Source organism: Lasiodiplodia theobromae, assembly GCF_012971845.1.
Source record: "Lasiodiplodia theobromae strain AM2As chromosome Unknown scaffold_56, whole genome shotgun sequence".
Lineage (NCBI taxonomy): Eukaryota > Fungi > Ascomycota > Dothideomycetes > Botryosphaeriales > Botryosphaeriaceae > Lasiodiplodia > Lasiodiplodia theobromae.
Window position 1 is genome coordinate 16,182 of NW_023336537.1, and position 18,596 is coordinate 34,777.

Genomic DNA, 18,596 nt, shown 5'->3' on the forward strand with positions numbered 1-18,596 from the left:
CGTGGTAAGCTTCATCTCATCAGCTTAGGTCAGAAGACGCCGACGGATCTCCACATCGACGACTGGCCCGGGAGCGAATAACTACGGAGCGACTGCAGTAATTCGCCCAGTCTGTAGCCGAAACACGCAGACATTTCCACCGTCTTTGTCCCAACGACTGTCCCTTTGGCGAACATTGGCAGGCCGCGCTGCCATGAGACACGCTCCCACGCAGCGTCCCGGACGACTACGTCAGCAGCATCAACGACAAGAGCGACAGGGATGAGGGCGTGCGTCGCAGGAGCGGGAGCCGTGTCGCTCTCGTGCAGCTCGACTTTCCAAGAGCTTCGCTCGCGACGGGGCCTTCCTCCGCTCAACGTCGCTATTCCGAGGGCGTCGCATTACCATCCCAAGCCGGACCTTTCGCCGGATGCGCAGCAGGCATTCAACGTCTCCCAAGCACTCGAGGCCATTGCGCGATGCCTTGATCGGATAGACCAGGCGTGAGGAAGCGCTCTTCATCGACGGATTCCGGGAACAGGCGGAGAAAGCACCGAGCGAGGAGGAAGCCGTTGGCAGGATTCACGCACCGTTATATCATGGAGTGGGAAGGCTATAGGCCGCAGCAAGCGAGTATAGGGCCGTGCGCGACGCGTTTAGAAGCAAGCTCGAAAAGGGGAATGGAATCTCAAGTGCCCGTGGTACAATATGCAGAGCGGATGGCAACATGACCGTGAGTTTTCCCACGTGGAGAGGAGCGTGGCGGTGCATGGGCTCGTTTTCGTATCCAGCAAATTGGCAGCAGAGCCGCAGCCTCTGGGTGTGAGAGCGCTAGCCCGAGCCTAAGGCCAGCTTATCGCACGACGGCGCGCCTGCGCGCTTGGGTCATAGATTGCGTGTTAGCTGAGAGCATATCGTCATGATTGTCGGCCTTGGGTAGGTAGTCGATCGCATCGGGCCCTCTGCCTCAGGCAGCCGCCCCCCCTGCCGTGCCGCCTGCGACCCGCAGCTGGACCAATTTTGCCGTCGCAAGCGGGCCTGCACATGAAAGGGGAGAGTGAAAAAAAAAAAAGAGGTGGAGCCGGCCAGACCGCCGGCTCGCCACGGCGCAGGACAGAATCCACCGTCGAAAGCCAACGGCGCAGAGCCCCAGAGCGCGCCCCGGCGTCCAGTATGCGTGTGCAATCCATCTGTGCGAGACGGCAGCGAAGCAGGAAATAGTGCACGCCTATCAACGCGTTTCCACTTTTCCGCCCTCGCCTGTCAATCAATCAAACCACAGGCCACCCGCTGTCCACTCCGAGTGCTATTTTTCGCCGCCTCCAGCCAATGCCCAGCCGCCGCCCGCGCATATTGTACTGATGCAGTGCATGTCGCCGGCCAATAATCGCACGCCCCCCGTCTTCGCTGCCCGCCGGCTCCCTGACCCTCCTCTCAACAGTAATGCATTGCGCCGCGGTTCGATGCCACCCAGCCCGCCTGCTGCTGCCGAGTCTCGCGCATCCCTTCCTTCTCCTTGAAGAAGCCCCATCGCGGTTGTGGCGCCGTGGCTGGCCTCCTTGCTTGGCCTCGCCGCTGCTGACCTCGTTCACATGCTGCTGCTGTCGGCCATCTGCGCCTCTCCAAACCTTCGATTGCTCCCATTGATGACTCCACTGATTACGTACAGTCCCTTGCCTTGCACTCCAAGGCTTCCCATCCAAACTCCTGTTCAATCCCAACCAACACCAGAAAAAATCCCCTCCCCTGCTGCTATCACATGCCCCAAAGCCCCTCCCCTCCGACTGCCCGGCCCTGCCTTCTACCATTATAAACCCTCCCGCCTGTCCAAGCCGGAATGCTTTCTATACAAGAAGAGAAATCTCGACAACTGAGCTTGGAATAGAGGCAAGAAGGGAACAGCTGGCTCTACCGCTCGAAAATGCCGCAAATGCACTTTGACTATGCGTAGGCCGAGAAAATGTATGCAGATTAGAAGAGTGCCCGTGGCGCCGCGAAACATGTGCGCCCCCGGCTTTGTTTTGTGTTTTTTGGTGTACCTCCCAGATGCCAGAATGCGCGATCATTAGCCACCCAGCTGTGCAGAATCGAGGGGCGAAAAGCGAAAGGAAAATAGTAGAGAAGGAACAAAAGGACCTTTTGCGGACGAATGCCGAGACCGCCAAGGCGAATAACACGCAAATGAGGTGGTATCAGGGTCCCGGATGCGATGCGAGACAACGAGACGCGATTCAATAATGCTTCAAAACGCAGTAGCCCAAACTGTGGCTCAAGTAACAACTTTAATCGTGCACCGGGTAAAGAGGGGAAAGTCGTGGCTTCGTCTCGTCAATCGGGTTACGCCGTGATGCTCACTCGAAGGCCGGAATGAAGTCAGTGAGCTGATTGTCCGATTTCGACCGTTTCTTCGCCGACCACTTCTTCTTCGGCGAGCCCCAGCCTTCATCGTCGTCATCCTCGTTCGCTCCGCTCGTCTGAGACTTGGGCGACTTTGCCTTGACTCGGATTGTCAGACGGTTCGCACCAGCCTGCCCGGGCTGGACAGTCGACTGTGACATGACCGTAGAGCTGCCGTCATGAATCTGCTGGGTAACGGGCCTGTAGCGGGCAGACTGGCCTACGTTGCTGCGTTCGGATGGCGCGAGAGACGGCGCGTACCCGGGTGCCAGGTGGCTTCCAAACTGTTGCTGCAGCCCGCCGAAGCTCATCGAAGGCGGGTTCACCATGCTCCTCGTACGCTGCTGGCCAAGCCCCTGTGCGCTGGCCATGGACATCGGACGCTGGCCCAGAAGAGGCGACCCGAAGTTGTTTTGGCCCATCATGCCCTGCTGCATCACCGGCTGCATGCCCATTTGCGGCATGCCTTGCTGGATGCCCATTTGCTGTTGCTGCAGCATCATCTGCATTTGCTGTTGCAGCTGGGCCATGGCCTGCATCTGCTGCATCTGCATCTGCTGCATATTCATGTTCATGCTCAGTTGCTGTTGCTGCTGCGGCATGAACATCTGCTGCGGCTGCGCTTGGGGCATACCCATCCCGAGCCCGAGCATTCCCATGCCCTGGCCTTGGCCCATGCCCATCTGTCCGGGTTGAGGCAATCGTTGCCCATACGTGGCCGTGGTACCGAAGATTTTGGTGGCGCCGCCGCGGCGAGCCTCCTTCGCCTGCTCAGCATCCGCGATCATGTTGACCAACGTGGGCTGCGCATTGCCACCGGTCGAACCTTCATACACGGATGCGGGGCCCATGGCGCCGTAACCGATCGACTCCCGCATGGGCTGCTGGACCAGGTTGGCGCCGAGGTAGGGTTCTGACGGAAGGTCTGCCGGAAGGCCGCGAGCAAATGGTGGAAGGTTGCCGGGACCCCCGACAACGGAGCCAGCGGCGGAGACCGGGCGCATGCCCTGCGCGGAAGCCGAGCGGAGATTCGTCAGAGAGCTGTGGTGGGACAAGCGGTTGCCGAGCTTGGGGAATTTGTGTTCTTTCAGGATGCCAAGGGGAATGTCGTCGGTCTCATCCTCGTCCTCGTTGCCTCCATAATACGAAGCCCGGTTTCCCAGCAGCTCCGACGTGCTCATGCTGGCTCTGTTCATGCCAGGCCTCTCCATGCTGACGGGACGGCCGCCGAGGGACTGGTTCATGCCGCCGACGGTCTTCTTCATCATCTCCCGATGTGCGCTCATCTTCTCTTGCTGCTGCTGGCGGATCTTGCGCATCTCCTCGATCTTCTTGCGCTCCTCCTCTTCTTGGTCGTCATCGATGTATTCATCAGACACGTCGGACTCGTCGTCACTCAGAGGGTCTTTCTGATGCTGACGTTGCAGAACGGCGAACTCAGCCTGAGTCATGCGCGCGGGCTTCTGCGATTCGAAGCGAACGCCTGGCCTCGTCGTTTGGGGGGTGGGAGGCGTCTTGCTGAACAAGGGGCGCGACTCCTCATTGGCCGTGCCGGCGCCCTTGGCACGAGGCGTAGCTTCAGCCATCGAGTCCGGAGAAGATGCAGCCGTGACAGGCTGCGCTTGGTGTTGGGACTGGATGCTGGAGTGTGCTGAAGAGAAAGACGGTGTTTTCACGGAGGATTCGGAAGACCCGTTTTGACGAGTCTGGGCCGCCTCCAGGTCCTTGGCGTCGCGACTAGCCCGAAAGGACTCCCGAACCATTCGGGCGTCCGCGTCCTCGACAGGCAGCGACGGCGTCTTCATGGCTCCGTTGCGGGCAGGCTTACGCTCCGAGACTGGGCTGGAATTCGTGCGGACCTGAAGCGGCGGTGGACTGGCCGACAGGGGGACGATCGAGTGGCGAGGCACCGGAGGGGCTCTTTCGTTGTACGGAGAATGAGCGGCAACAGGAGGGGATGCCATCAGTGCATCGTTCGAGTCGCGGCTGTCCCACGAGTACGGGGACCCGCCGACGTCTTTAGTCCTATCAACACGAATGGGAGATGGAGGCTGAGTGGGTCTAGACGACGCAAAAGTTTTGGGAGGCGGAGGTAGCGTGGGCTCGGACTCCTGGTCATACCAGTTAATAAATACCAAACACGAGGCAATGTCTCACTCACGGATCTCATGGCGAGCGGAGGGGGCTGCGGGAGGGGCGACTCCTCGAGAATGGCGCTCTTCCGTTGCTGCGCAGCAAAACTGCTAAAGAGATCTCCAAAATCGTTGCCGAAATCCGATGATGGCAGGTTCTCGAGCTTTGGAGGATGGGCCGTGCTTGCATAACTGCTCGCGGTCATAGCTCGATCCCGACCCGAGTGCACATCCTCCGAGTCATTCTTGGCCGTGGGTGACCCAGAGGGCTTTCCCGACTTTCGGTGAAACGCAAAACGACCAGTGATGCTGGTGAAGGACGAGGTGCGATCGCGGGCCTCGCTGGGTACGGGCACCTTTTTGGTGAAAAGATCGTCGTTGTCGAACTCTGCGGAGGAGGGCAGGGTCGAGGTCGAGCTGTGGCGCGCAGATGAGCCCGTGTCGTAGAACCGCGAAGCACTGGAGTTCGCGGCACTGCTGCCATTGCTGCCCCTAGCGCACGATTAGGCAGGGCGGCCGGCAGACACCAAAAACGCAGCAGCTTACCTGTTACCGGGGCCGGTGTACGGGCTCTCGTCGTAAGAGTTCTGACGCAGGTGCTGGAGGGGCTGGGCTGGCTGCAGGGGCCCCATGGGCGAGCTCACAGGGCGCGGGTTGAAGGCGCGCCTGACACCCAAGCCCAGCTCGCCGGTCGTGGCCGACTTGGGCACCTCGGCTCGAGGCATGACCCGGAATGACGACTCGACGGGCTTGTCGAATTCCTCCAGCGCGTTCCCCGAGGATTTCCTGCGTGTGAAGGCCTTGGGCATGAAGTTCGGCATGGTGAATGCGAGCGAGACGGCGCGATGTGGGTGGATGGACCGGCCAACAGCGGCAGCGAACCCCAGCCGAAGAATGCGACCCGTTGAGGCTGCTCACAAGCGCATCGATCGATCGGCGGCGGGATGTACGTGACGTATGCGGGCTGCCCAGCGTGGCTCGGCGGTGGTGAGCGAGTGCTGCTGGCGAGAAAAACGAATGGCGTCGAGGGTCTGCGGGCGAGGCGCGGGTTAGCAGCGAAATGCGAGACTGCCAGAGGCTCGCGGCACGGCGCGGCGGCCCAATCGCGGCGAAGGCGAGCGAGCGAGCGCGCAGCGGCGAGAGAGGAGGCGTGCGGCGCGGGCCCGGGCGCTGGGACAGGCTCAGGCGACGGTGCGGCGGCCGAGGCAGCAGCGGGAGCGGGCGCAGCGAGGGAGACGCTGGCAGGCAGGCGGCGGCGGCGGCCAGGGGCGATGGCAGAGGCTCGCAGGCAGGTGTTGAGGTGGTGGTCGGGAGGGTGGAGCGACGGAGGCGGGTTGTTGTTGTGGGCTGGGGCGCGGGCGCGGCTGCTCGCACTGGCGCCGAGGAAGGCTTACCTGGACGCGTCTGCGAATTAGGGACAGGCCCTGAACGAGAGACGACGGCGGACGGATGCGGAGGGCGTTGGAGAGGACTCGCAGGTGTCGCGGTGCCGGGTCAGGAGTGTACCCTAATACGAGGCCGGCAGCGCTAGGTAAGCAGCCCAAGGAACGAGGAGCATAAAGCGGCCTGCGTCAGGGATCATTCAGCCGTTCATTATTAGAAGTCAGATCGCGGCCTAGCGGTGGATGTGCAGCGGCCGCCGTCGATCCAAGCACCCGCCCGGCCACTCGTCGCGCGCTGCAGGCGCCACCCCGACTTCGCTGCCCGCCGCCGCATACGAGGGCCGCCGCGAGCGGGCAGGTTGCACCCGAGCGCCCAGGGGCCTGCCACGCTGCTGCGATTCAGCACCGCCTGCTTTCTGCAAACGGCCGCCTGACGAGCGCGGCCTCGCTTCCGCCCCAGCCTCCTGCCGCGCCGCCACGGAAATTGTCGACCTCCGTCAACAACGCCATCCTCTCTGCCATCGTGCCCGTTTTCGTCCGGCGCTGCGCCGGGCCCCCTCCCCACATCTCACCGCATGTCTGCTGTCTCGCTGCTGCCGTGCCGGCCTCTTGTATCTTCGCGGCCGCGTCATCGACGCCGCATTGGCCTGGCACCGCCCGCCCGCCGCCGCCTTCTCCACAGCTGGATTCCCATCCCCGACCTGCACGATGCGGCTCGGGCCTTGATCGCAGATCCTCAGGCCATAGCGTGAAAACGTGCCGGCCAGAGCCTGATCAACCCTCTGCGACGCTCAATGCAGGCGGGCTTGTTTCGTTTTGACGGTGGATGCAAGTGTGGTGGTTGGTCGCCGCATCCCACGGTGCGGAGACACTATTTGAAGCCTTCGACTGTCGCTCTGCTCACGGAAAGGTTCGCTCAGCTCTGTTCCGTCCTGGGACTAGAGCTCTGCGTGTGGTTCTACAGCATGCTTTCTGTGCTACGCCCGCTGCGAATTCCAACCCACAGGCCAACCCCAGCATCGAACAGGATGCTCTGCGTTCGTCGGGACCTCGGTCGACTACTGCAAGTCATCATGCTGTGCCAAAGAGCCGCCTGGCCGCCTTTTCCCTGCGGGGCTCGGCAGGGAGAGCAATCCGTTTGATCCAGCCGCGTGCACCGCGTCGACTGGGCGAAAAACCAGCGAGACCGCCTTTGCTCGTGCATTAGATTCTGGTTGACATATCCGGTAACACAGCAATCTCTGCCTATGCCCATCACACGACCCTGGTGCCACCGGTCCAATGTCGCGAGGCGGAGGCCTCTTACACAAAGTGATGTGAATACCAAGCCGAGAGCAAAGCACATGAAATGCCGCGCCGGCTCTTGGCACGGTTCCAAAGCAGTGGAATTGACGTGGCAGCCGAGAACGGTTGCCGTTACCTTGGGTCCATGGGAAGGGGAATCGCCGTCTCCGTCACCATGCATGCTGTGACGGATCGAGAGCGTACACTTCTTGCAAGCAGTCGCCGTGCTACTAGCACGTCACATCCTACGAGTGATTCGTAACGAGATGACCTGCCATCGAGCATGCCCCTCGCACGTTCTCGATGACCACTCGGACTGGCTACACTGTATACCTAATCTCGCGTAATCTAACGTGCAAAACATCCATTGAACCACCGCCTGCGTGGCTCATACATAGCATCACTCTCCTGAGTAGACACCACCGAGAAGTGTTCTTGGCACTGCAAGAACGTGGCGGTTGGATCGACGCTTGCACAAATGGCTTGACAACCTTATATTACCGATATATCTAGCCTGATGACGGGGTAGGCTGGGCAACATTGCGTCTTGCCGGATGGAGAGACCGCTCTGTAGAAGGCTCTCGCTTGGGCAGGCTCGCGGCTGCGGAACGCATGGGTGGAGTCGGTGGTCCTAGTGCAGCATGAAGTTGCGGAAGCGCGCGATAGGGACGTGGTCCGAGTGAACAAAGCCTCAGCGAGCGCACCGATGAACGTGGCACTCAGTCCATCTCGTTATGTATCACTAGAAACTCTGGACGCATGATATTATTTCCATTTTCATTCTCTGCCCTTGTATGCGATCAGCGATTCGCAAGGGGCTGGAAGACGGTTCAGTCAGGAAAAAAAAATCTAGAGCAAGTGGCTCCAGCACCCCCGCTCACCCTTCTCGCTTCCAGCCGAACTAGCACAAGGCGGAGGGAGGCTGTCCAACGAACGTCGTGTCGGGAGCCCGGGGGATATCGCAGCCACATGATCTGCTCATGGACTAGCGCGCGCAGATGGCCTGGGCGTGCAGCTCCGTGATCGAGGCGCCAGTTTGCCTTCTACGGTCCTCGCTCGTCAGAGCGTCCATCTCAGTGATCGGCGGAAATGTACATGACTGCGCTATGTAAGCATGGGTGAAGCGTGGCCGGAGAGTGCCAACGAAACGTACCGTTATTGCCTCTTACAAAGGCATCGCCGTAGTTCCTCCGCAGCTTGCCGTCGACATACTCCTTGGTCTGTTCGAGAGCAATGTTCATGTAGCCATCGACGGACTGAAGCTCGCCTGCCTTTGGCATCAGTCTGGAGGAATCGAGACAGCGGCGGCAGACATACCCTTGTAGACGACGCCAGAGTTCAGCTTGACTGTGACCGGGGCACCAATGATCTCGCTGAGGAAGCCCGAAGGATCTTTTGCGTCGGTGGCACCGTTTTCCATGGTTGCTCTCTTGCTCGAAGTCTGTTGGAAGGTTGGGGGCAAGTGTAGGTCGGGTGAAGTGCTTTGGAAGCTCACGGGACCGCGCGCCATCGGCGTTTCGCGGCGCGCAATCGCCGACAGCTTCGAGCACCATCGTCACTGCCTTCCCCTCCCCCTCCTGCGACAACTGCTCGCGCGCCCTTTTGTTTTCCTTTCCTCGGCTGCCCCTGCCAGTTCGCCTCAGCGCCTACAAAAGCACCGCGCTTGCGACTGCGCAGCCATGGCCGACGGCGCAGCACCACCAAAGCCGAAACGGTCTTTCTTCAAAAAACCGTCCTGGAAGCAAAATGCCGACACCGGCGACGATGACGATCCAACAGCCATGTTCGATGGCTCTAAGCAGACCTTCTCGGCCATCATGGAGGAACGCGAGCGCGCCAGGGTCAAGAAGCTGCAAGAGCAGGAAGAGAGCGCCAGAAAGAGAGAGCTGGACGCCGCTAGGCGAGGCAAACGACGAAAGACGGCTCACGATGAAGAGCACCCGCCAGTCAGGCGAGATGAAGGCCAGAGGTGAGGGTCAACGCCGATTATTTAGTAGTATCTTTCCGCTGACCAGCCGAGCCAGTGAATTAGCTAGACAGCACGCATCACTGTCCTCCTCACCTCCTCCGTTGCCCACTGTTGACGCTCATTCCCTTTCGGCGCGCTACGAAGCTGACGCCCGGGCAAGCCGGGCGCGCGACGCAGAACTCAGGCCAGCTGTGGTGGTCGATCTCGGTGACACGGACTCGGACGACAATGCGCCACCGCCGGCCGAAAGGGTCCCAGAGCAGGCTGCGCCGACGGATCTCGACGAAGAAATCGACGAATCAGACCCCGAAATCCGGGAAATCATACGTGAGACAAGGCGCAAGCAGAAGCTCGCACGAGAGCAGGATGCGACCCGAGGAGCGTCGCCCGTCGGAGCAGGGAACCGGCATAAGCAGAGCCCGGCGGCGGCGACGAATTGTGCGCCAGACCCGCCAGTGCAGATATTCATAACCTCGCGGATTCCGAATACTAGACCACTCATAGTTACCCGTAAGCTCTCACAACGTCTACAAGAAGTAAGGCAAGCGTGGTGCAAGAGGCAGGGGTTCGACCAAAAAATGACGGACTCTGTCTTCTTTACGTTCAAAGGCAGGAGGCTTTTCGATGTTGCGACCTGTAGGAGCTTGGGTCTGGTTGCCGATGCTTTCGGCGGCGTGCGCATGAAAGATGGGTTCGACTGGGATGAAAACGACGGCAAGGTCACCATCGAGGCGGTGACGTTGGCCATTTTCAATGAGGATGCAAAGGAGGCGCAGCGGCAACGCGAGCCTGAGCCAGAACTAGAAGTAGCACCGGAGCCGGAACAAAAAAGAACGAAGATAATAGTCAGGACCAAGGACTTTGGCGATGCCAAGTTCACGTGTGGACCGGTATGCCACGCTCGGCCCAGGAAGCCAGATTCATTCAGTTTACTAATCGACTATTGCAGGAAACGACATTTGAAAAGCTGGCGATGTCATCGATCAACAGGTTAAAGGTACCTGCCGGCAAGCGGCCCTATCTACTGTTTGACGGTGAGCGGTTAGATCCAGGCGGTACAATGGCGGAACTCGAAGATTTCGAGGACGAGGACGCTCTAGAGATGCACTTTGAGTGATCCAATCACTCAGAAGTGGCAGGCGAGTGTGGTTCATTGGCTTGCAAGGGATATCCTGACTTGGGCTTTGGCGTTTGAGGATTGGTGTGCAATGAGAGGATACCCCTGGCTGTGGCGGCTGAAAAAAAAAACCCCATTCTTTGGTGTTCGCTCGGGAGACTGCTTTCTTGCTTGGGCTCGAATGAAATCTTGCGTTGGTTTGGTGTCGTAAGCCAGCGACTCGAAACGGTCGCAAGCAAAACCCAAACGGGCACTAGTGCAATGCGGGGAGATAAGCTTATTTCAGAGCCTCGCTGACTCGCGGAGCGGCTGTGGCAGCCAAAAATTTCCCAACCTCCGCCGATCCCGTCCCGGCTGCTCCTCTCCACCAACCCACCCACTCTCACTTCTACCGACAGTCGCAAGCGAAACCAATACCTTCTGGGCCGTCTCATCTGCCGCCGCCACTGCAGTCTCGCCGGCAACAACTCAGAGACAGCATGAAGCTCCTCACCCTCAACTTCCTGACCTGCGCCCGTAAGGCCTGCAAATCGAGCCCGGCAGCGTTCCCCCTCCACCCGCGCGACGCCGAGCTCGAGGTCGTTGAAACAGACCTGAATCCGCTGTTCATTCGTAACATCCTGCCTCGCCTGGAGTGGGATGCCCTGCGAACCCTTGCCTCGGAGGTATGAAAGATGGACGTCGTGCTCTTTGCAATAGTATGGCCCTCGGACTGATCATTGGAATCGAACAGCTCGGTCTCCCAACCCTCCCCGAGATGGCGCCAGAGTCCGAGGCGCTCGGAATTGCGACTGCGGACGAGGCAGAGGAGCCGAACCAGCTGCTGAAGGATCTGCACAACCTGCTTCTCGAAACCACTATATCATCCGGCAAGCTGGTGTGCGCCAACTGCGGGCACGAGTATGCGATCAAAGAGGGCATTGCCAACTTTTTGCTACCCAGCCACCTGGTTTGAGCGCCTTCTTCTCTCATGGCAGGAGGGAACGATCTAAGCAACCGGCGCAGCAGGTGCGTCAAAGGGGAAAAGGCCGGGGACTGTTAGAGACGAAGAGACCTAAGGGTGATATTGGCACCCAGGCTTTTAGCTGGATACGACTCTGACGCGGGGAATGCAGCGTAAATGATGCTATGGATGAAGGGCACTGATGGGGGTTGGTAGCCCTGTCTGCGTCGCTACTGCTGCTGCGGGACTTTTGAGGCTAACCGTCCGCTGAGACTACACGGAAAAGATACGAGGAGTCAGGTGGAGATGTGAGGAAAATTATACCCAATAGTATCCGGGGAGAATGTACGATGACTCGATTCTAGAACTTTGCACGGTTTCGTGTTGGCTTGGGACTTTGTCGATGGCACTCAACAAAGTCTTCTGGTAAACTGATCGAATAACAGTGCAAGGCTGCATTTTAACGAACTGACTGCTCCACAGCGTAAATAACACATCCATGTGCCTTCTATAGCATTATAACCTTTGGCACATCAAAAGGCCTAGAAAACTCAAACATGACGCTTGCAGACCATTCCTCAGCATTCAAGATTGTTATCAGGAGTGCCAGTATACTTGACGCAGATCCTCCGTAGTTCAACGTGTGCCGAGAACCTTTTTTTTTCCCCTGTGAACAGACACTCGTCGAAATGGAAATAAACTGCAAAATGCTTCTACGAATTTCGAGCATATCCCACTAAAAATCTCACATATTATGCCTCTCATAAGTTTGGAGGTCACAACGGTTTCATCAAAGCCTACTACATCTATGCCCAGATCGTTGCTTCCATTGCCGAGAAAAGGAATGTAGCGTCTTTTCACGGAAAACATGGATCGACAAGATCTTCTGTAGCCCAGTGTCGGAGGGGGCCCTTCATGCGTGATACAAATGCTTCGAGTATGCCTTTCTCGTCTTGTATCCTCGTGATCCCCACTCTCTTCTTTCACCTGGTCCGATCTTCAGCTCGACACTCGACCCGTTCACGCACAGGACGTTTTTTTCGCACGCCGACGATAGTCAAGTGCATACTAATTCTGTACATATATTCGAGCCCTGTATTGAAGTATCCCTAGGATGCTCGACAAGATGATGATAGATGTCGACTACGCCTGTTTGAACGCCATCAATGTACCTCCCGTTCTCAACCAAGCCTATAATTGAGTTTACACCTTTTCATGGCCGGAAATATCCTCCCCACGGTTTATTTGCACTCTCTTATCTTCGCCGCCACTCACGATACCTACTTCCTGATCCCAGGCAACGCCAAACACCTTGACGCCATCACCGCCTACTCTTCTCTCGCTGTCTCCTTCAACGCTCTCTCGTGTGATCCGGTACACCGGCTCGCCAATCTGACCGCCGCCAGCATCGCCATCAGTCTTGACACCCGCATTCACACTTCTGACGTCCCATATCCTGCACGTTCCGTCATGACTACCGCTCACCAGTCCGTATGAATCCCCAGGTCGCGGTCCCAGCGCAACAACGGCATTAGAATGGCCACGGAGAGTCAGTGCAGCGACGGAACGGGCATCGACGCGCGGATCAAAGAGAGTGATGTGGCGCGCGCTGGTGCCAGCGGCCAGCAAGCGCAGTTCCGGAAGAGCGCACAGGCTGAGCAGAGATTGTGCGGTAGTGCGGGTGTCGACGCATGTTCCGGTGGGTATATCCCAGGTGCGTAGGGTGTGGTCCCAAGAAGTTGAGTAGGCGACGGTCGGATCGGTGGGTGCAAAGATGGCGGCAGAGACGGGAGCGGTGTGCCCATGGAGCATTTGAAGAGGACCACGTTGAGCGGCAGGTTTACCGGAGGCCTGTTGCGAGTCTTTCGAAGTCGTCTTTCGACGTTTGTTGGAATGAGTGGAGGCGCTGGGCAACAGATTCGCAGGGGCAGCAGGTGCACCGGCGGGCGTTGTGCTCCAGACGCCAACGCTGCCGTCAGCGGAAGCGGAGAGGATGCGGGAAGAGGGCGTGTGAACGGCAACGCTGTCCACGCTAGCCTTGTGACCGTACAGCTCCAGAGTCGGAGTGAAAGACGAAGAGCTCAGGGAGTCGCCTTGGCCCTCGCTGTATTTCCAGACACGCAGCGTCCGGTCCGCGCCGGCTGAGACGATGCTCGTCGGGGATAGGAACTTCGCAGAGGTAACATAGGAGGTGTGGCCGCCCGTTGCCGGCGAAGTCGCCAAAACTTCCGAAGCTGAAGGATCCCAGACGCGCAGCAGGCCGTCGTAACACGCCGACAGTACTCTCTCCTGGCCGGTAGCCACGGTCTGCTTGCTCCACTGCGCCGCTTGCGATTGCGCCGACAGAACGTCCACGTCGGAGACCCAGTCGTCATGCTCGAAGGAGGCGACATGCACCGGCGGGACCAGAGCGCGCACGTACTCGACGGTGAGGGTGGTCTCGGCGGAGATGCCGTTCGCGGTCAAGAAGTCGTCTATCGAGGCGCGCAAGAATTGACCGTTGATGAGGAACTCGAAGGGAACCGGCCGCGGGGTCTCGAGTAAATCGTTGACGAGGGTCGACAGGGCATAGCGGCGGAGGGCTGGCGGAGGCAAAGGTCAGCGGGACGTCGACGGGCGGGCATGGCTGGGGCTCACAAGTCGAGACTAGAAGCTCGCCGGGATTCTGGGGGATAGCGATGTCCGGGTGGCGCGTCGTGAGCTGGATGCGCACCTGGGCCGGCTCGTTCGCCATGGCTTCGCGTGCTTTCGGAGTGTGGTGGACAAAAAGCAGCAGCAGCGATCCAAAATTTCCAGAGCAGCTCCCCCGAAACAGTTTAGCGGTCGGCGTTGGCCAGCAGCAAACGCCGCGGGCGGCATGCGGATCGCAGCGGCACACAGGGCCAGCCTGCAAAACCGCCCGCTGCTGCACCACCACTCTCACTTGCACTCGCCCACGCTGCTCCGATAGGACGCCCGCGTCCTGCACGCCGGCGTCCGGCCGCGCCTGCGAAGCACCGCCCTTCTCGCGCGCTGGCGCCGTGCCCGTGAATGAAAGCACGCCACGTACGGCCGTTGTTGCGAACTGCCTGCGAGGAGGGGGCGCACACATGACCCGGCTCGCGATGCGAGTGCGTTGCCTGCGCGAGCCTGGAGCGGTGCCGTCATCGGTGCGGAGAAGGCGCCTCGCCATCATCTAACTCTTCGGGTCTGAGCGTCGACCCCTATTCTCACCACATGGCATGAGTGACCTGAGGAGACGTGTCGATATCATTGGTAATCGGGGATATACCATCCCTAAGGAATCACGCATCGCTAGTGTACTCGGAGGATGATTCAAAGAGAGCAGAGGCATGGAAAAGGGAAAAGGGAAAACAAGACAATCAAAGGATCACCGTTCCGAAGCCGAACCAAGCACGTAACTCTTCGCTTTCCATGATGATTCGATCCTCAGACAACTAGACGCCACCCTTGCTGCCTCCGACCCGTTTGCTCCAGTTCCCTCAACGAAAGACCGTGCGTGTCTTGCAAGATGAGCGGTGGAGACCAGGCCGCGGCAGTAGTACCAGATGCCTTGTTGCGCGCACCGAATCCGCCCCCCGCTTAGGACGCAGGAGCAGCCTCCTCGGTCGTCTCAGCGGCCTTGGGCGCCTCCTCGGCCGGCTTGTCCTCGGCCTTGGGTGCCTCGGACGCGGGCTCAGGCTCGTTGCCGTCCGACGAGGTCCAGAGGGTGAGGTTGTCGCGGAGAAGCTGCATGATCAGAGTGCTGTCGCGGTACGACTCCTCGGACAGCGAGTCGAGCTCGGCAATGGCGTCATCGAAGGCCTGCTTGGCCAGGTGGCACGCACGGTCGGGCGAGTTGAGGATCTCGTAGTAGAAGACGGAGAAGTTGAGCGCAAGACCGAGGCGGATGGGGTGCGTGGGCGTCAGCTCGGTCTGGGCAACATCGGTGGCGGTCTGCAAATCTTCGTCAGCTGCGGCTCGTCTCAATGGCAACGGCACATGGCGGACGCACCTTGTAGGCCTCGTGCGCGGCGGTGGCGGCGACCTTGCGCTTCTCGCCCGAAGCGAACTCGGCGAGGTAGCGGTGGTAGTCACCCTTCCTGTTGGGCCGGGCGTATTAGTAGACTGCGCGGACGCGCGCCCGGCGTGGGTGGGTTGACGTACATCTTGTGGTAGAAGACCTTGGACTCGCCGGACTCGGCCTTGGGGATCAGAGACTCGTCGAGCACGTCGAGCACGTCCTGGCAGACCTTCTCGAGCTCCGTTTCGATCTTCTGGCGGTACTCGCGGATGGTGCCGACGTGCTTGTCGGAGCCCTTCGACTCCTCCTTCTGCTCGATCGACGAGATTATGCGCCACGACGCACGGCGGGTACCGACGACGTTCTTGTAGGCGACGGACAGAAGGTTGCGCTCATCCACGGTGAGCTCACCGCCGAGCTGCGACAGCTGCTGCGTTAACCACGTGCTTTCCTCAATGGCCTTGCCAGCGCGGCGAGGGCGGGCATACCTTTGCAACTTCCTGTGGTCCGCGTCAGCTGCTCAGCTCGCTCACGTTCAATGCTCATGGTGACTGACCTTCATATACGTGACCATCTCTGTGCAGGAACAGCGTCAGCGACCAGCGGCATGCCAGGAGGGGAGGGCGTGACGTACCATCGTAGCGCTCAGCCTGCTCGCACAGGCGGGCGAGGAAAGTTTTGCTGAAGCAGGGTCAGAACGAAGCATCTACGGCCAGTGGGCGCGGCAGCGGCGTACCTCTCACGCTGGACGGCGGCGGCAGGTCAGCACAGGCTCTTCTCACGGCAGCCACGGTGACGGCGGCAGAGGGGGCGGGCGGCGGTCTCGCGATTAGGGGGGCGGCGAGAGCGGGCCCGGGGCAGACTTACTTCGTTGGCCATTTCGACGGTGGACGGGCGTGTGGTGCGGGCAGTGGGAGATGCTGGTGGTGGGATGGAGGAGGGAGGAGAGGGTTGTGTAGGTTTGCGATATGGTGTTGGGGGAGAGAGTGACGGGACGAGGGCCGGTGGATTAAGTGCTTGCCAAGCGTTTTCCAAATGCCCCGCGCAGCAGCGAGCGCCTCTGCGCAGGAGGCTACTGCCCACGCCCGGTCCAGCAAGATCTGGCGCGCCCAAGCCTGCGCCCTCGCACACGCACCCACTCCACGCGCCCACACGCACATGCGACCGCCAGAAAAAAAAAATCTCCCGCCGCCGCGCAGCCGCTCCGCCAGGCAGCCGTCGCGCGCTGGCCCGCCGGTTTTTTTCGCATGCAGAGCGCTGCGGGCCGCCAATCAGCGCCCGCCGCGGCCAGGCCCCGTGATCCGGCTCCTGGCTGTGTCGCGCGACGATCTCCAGGAGACGCACTCGCGCCCATTGTTTTGCTCGCCTCGCGCCCTTCTCCTGGCAGCCCTGGCCCACGAGCCCCGGCTGCACTCTCGGCCGTGCTCCAGCAGCGTCAGCGAGATCTCCCTGCCCGCGATCCGGCCGGCCAGCATGGCCCTGAGAGTCGACTCTTGCAAGCGCTGAGGCTGGCGCGTCGGCAGCCGCGGCGCCCCCGTCTTCTATTTCCGCCTGTGGCATCGCGTGCCGCTCTATGCTACATGTGTTCGCCGCCCCCCCTCTCCAGCCGCCCTCCTGGGCTGGCATCCCACCGCCTCGGTGTGCGGGAGATCTTCAATATAGCGTTTCTAGAAGAAATTGCCTGACGCGGTCCGAAGCGCTGGCCTCTGCACCCCTCCCAGACTCCGCCTTCCTGCGCGCCCTCTTGCCTTGCCGTCAAGCTCCACACCTGCGAGACGACGGCTAGGCCTCGGGACCGGCAGTCAATGCGGCGGCCACTTCTCGTGAGGCTCGCTCGCACGCGCGCAATTTCCGTCAAGCCTGGAGCGTAGCTTGCCGTCTGTTCGAATGCGACCCCACCGCTGGAGATGCACTCACATGAGTAGTCTCCAGGCACCGAGAATAAGTGCTGCCGTACCGGTGCACACGCCCCTGTCCTTTGCGTTAACAGCGACATCTCGCGCAGCTGCTAGCCTCTCCAAGGAAACTTACATCAGCCACTGCAGAGTCGTGAATTTCACGGCTTCGAGCTTCTCCCTGAGCACCGCCGTCTCCTGCTCGATCCTCGTTTCGGTTTCCTTGAGCTTGAGTTCCTGCACGTTGGCCTCCTCCCTGATGCGGCCTTTTTCGAGGTTCAAGTCCAGCCGGACGCTGGCCTGCGTACGCTGTATCTCGTCCCGCAGCCTGCTGTTCAGCTTCGCGATCTCGTTCGTAAGTCGTTCGTGTGACGCGCGCGTCAAAGACATCTCGGTCGAGTCGGCCGTCAGCAGTTCGGAGCGCAACTTTGCAAAGTCGACTTTTTGGGTGTACGTGGCCCGCTCCTGGTCCTCGCGGAGCACCATGGTCCGCGTAAGGTTTTGTATGCTGGATGTGTCGCGATTGTCAGCGCACCGAGGCGGGAACTTGGCAGCGCCAGAATGGGCTTGTCGGGGCTGAGCTCGACGCACCTCTCCTCAATCACATCGCTCAGGACTTTCATCATGGCCACCGCCTGTTCCTCCGTCAAGCCTTCATCCTTGAGTCTTTGCACGAACTTGAGCGTGTCGAAGTGGTGGTCTTTGGGACGAGCAGCTGTGGCGGAAAACGCTCGACGCGCCGTTACGGAGAGGCCTTCCTGGCGCTCTCTTGCTGTTTGGCGCAGCGTGGCGCTGCTCGGAGGCGGCGCGCGCTCCTCGTGTGCTCGTTGGACGCGGCAAGCCCAGGCGGCAGAGGCGAATCTCCGGGATTGCGGGGCGAGCATCGAATGGGCCTGGGGCGACCCCGCCTGGCCTCGAAGCATTGAGCTCTGGTAGATACTAGAGCGCAGCAGACGCGGGATTTTCGACGCAGATGCGCTGGGCATTGCCATGGCGAACGGAGCGAAGAAGGAAGACAGGATGTGGAAGAGCGCTTCTAGCCTGGTGGCGGCTGGACTTCAGCCCGGGCAGATTGTGGTAGGTACCAGTCCGACCTACGTCGCAAGAAAGAACGGTGGTGGGTGATGTCTGCCAATGTCCCCGCGGGCGCCGAGCTCGCAGGGATTCCCAGAGCGCGCGCACGGGCCCGCCGATGTCTCCGCCGACCACGTCAATGACGGGCCTTCCGCCGACAAGGGGGGCGGGGTCTTTCCTTGCGCTCAGGGGCTCGCATGCTCCGCCTCGAACACTGGAGAATTGGAATTGCACTTTGGTCATGGCTTTCATAAGTTCTGTCTAGTAAGCACGCTTCCTATTGTACGGGCGCCCGGAACCACCATGCCAACCGCTTCTCCCTTTTCGTGTTGGCCGCATGCCGTCTACGATGCATGCTCGTCGCCGCGCGTCGCTAAACTGCCAAGGTGTACCAAGCAAGACCTCGAATGCGCGCTAATAG

At 60.1% G+C, this 18,596-nt stretch overlaps 7 protein-coding genes across 7 annotated transcripts; 2 read left to right on the forward strand and 5 right to left on the reverse strand.

Annotated features, from left to right (window-relative positions):
• Positions 1-2,330: 2,330 nt before the first annotated feature.
• On the reverse strand, positions 2,331-5,329 carry LTHEOB_11974 (uncharacterized protein; the record flags this gene model as incomplete). Its single annotated transcript, XM_035508789.1, has 3 exons — positions 2,331-4,487; positions 4,538-5,000; positions 5,055-5,329. 3 exons carry the CDS (start codon positions 5,327-5,329, stop codon positions 2,331-2,333), a joined length of 2,895 nt encoding a protein of 964 aa, XP_035365387.1.
• A 2,918-nt stretch (positions 5,330-8,247) lies between these two features.
• LTHEOB_11975 (Lsm domain-containing protein) lies at positions 8,248-8,594 on the reverse strand (the record flags this gene model as incomplete). Its single annotated transcript, XM_035508790.1, has 3 exons — positions 8,248-8,273; positions 8,328-8,441; positions 8,492-8,594. 3 exons carry the CDS (start codon positions 8,592-8,594, stop codon positions 8,248-8,250), a joined length of 243 nt encoding a protein of 80 aa, XP_035365388.1.
• Positions 8,595-8,853: 259 nt separating this feature from the next.
• On the forward strand, positions 8,854-10,260 carry LTHEOB_11976 (Small ubiquitin-related modifier SUMO; the record flags this gene model as incomplete). The annotated part of the gene is made up of 4 exons (XM_035508791.1): positions 8,854-9,143; positions 9,199-9,581; positions 9,648-10,033; positions 10,093-10,260. 4 exons carry the CDS (start codon positions 8,854-8,856, stop codon positions 10,258-10,260), a joined length of 1,227 nt encoding a protein of 408 aa, XP_035365389.1.
• A 479-nt stretch (positions 10,261-10,739) lies between these two features.
• LTHEOB_11977 (Trm112p-like protein) lies at positions 10,740-11,215 on the forward strand (the record flags this gene model as incomplete). The annotated part of the gene is made up of 2 exons (XM_035508792.1): positions 10,740-10,925; positions 10,994-11,215. The coding sequence occupies 2 exons, from the start codon at positions 10,740-10,742 to the stop codon at positions 11,213-11,215; spliced, it is 408 nt and encodes a 135-aa protein (XP_035365390.1).
• A 1,191-nt stretch (positions 11,216-12,406) lies between these two features.
• LTHEOB_11978 (Microtubule associated protein) lies at positions 12,407-13,937 on the reverse strand (the record flags this gene model as incomplete). The annotated part of the gene is made up of 2 exons (XM_035508793.1): positions 12,407-13,785; positions 13,841-13,937. 2 exons carry the CDS (start codon positions 13,935-13,937, stop codon positions 12,407-12,409), a joined length of 1,476 nt encoding a protein of 491 aa, XP_035365391.1.
• Positions 13,938-14,785: 848 nt separating this feature from the next.
• Positions 14,786-16,085, reverse strand: LTHEOB_11979 (14-3-3 protein; the record flags this gene model as incomplete). The annotated part of the gene is made up of 8 exons (XM_035508794.1): positions 14,786-15,139; positions 15,198-15,285; positions 15,350-15,636; positions 15,695-15,706; positions 15,763-15,782; positions 15,841-15,887; positions 15,943-15,950; positions 16,074-16,085. The coding sequence occupies 8 exons, from the start codon at positions 16,083-16,085 to the stop codon at positions 14,786-14,788; spliced, it is 828 nt and encodes a 275-aa protein (XP_035365392.1).
• A 1,034-nt stretch (positions 16,086-17,119) lies between these two features.
• LTHEOB_11980 (uncharacterized protein) lies at positions 17,120-18,093 on the reverse strand (the record flags this gene model as incomplete). The annotated part of the gene is made up of 3 exons (XM_035508796.1): positions 17,120-17,177; positions 17,238-17,609; positions 17,693-18,093. The coding sequence occupies 3 exons, from the start codon at positions 18,091-18,093 to the stop codon at positions 17,120-17,122; spliced, it is 831 nt and encodes a 276-aa protein (XP_035365393.1).
• Positions 18,094-18,596: the final 503 nt, after the last annotated feature.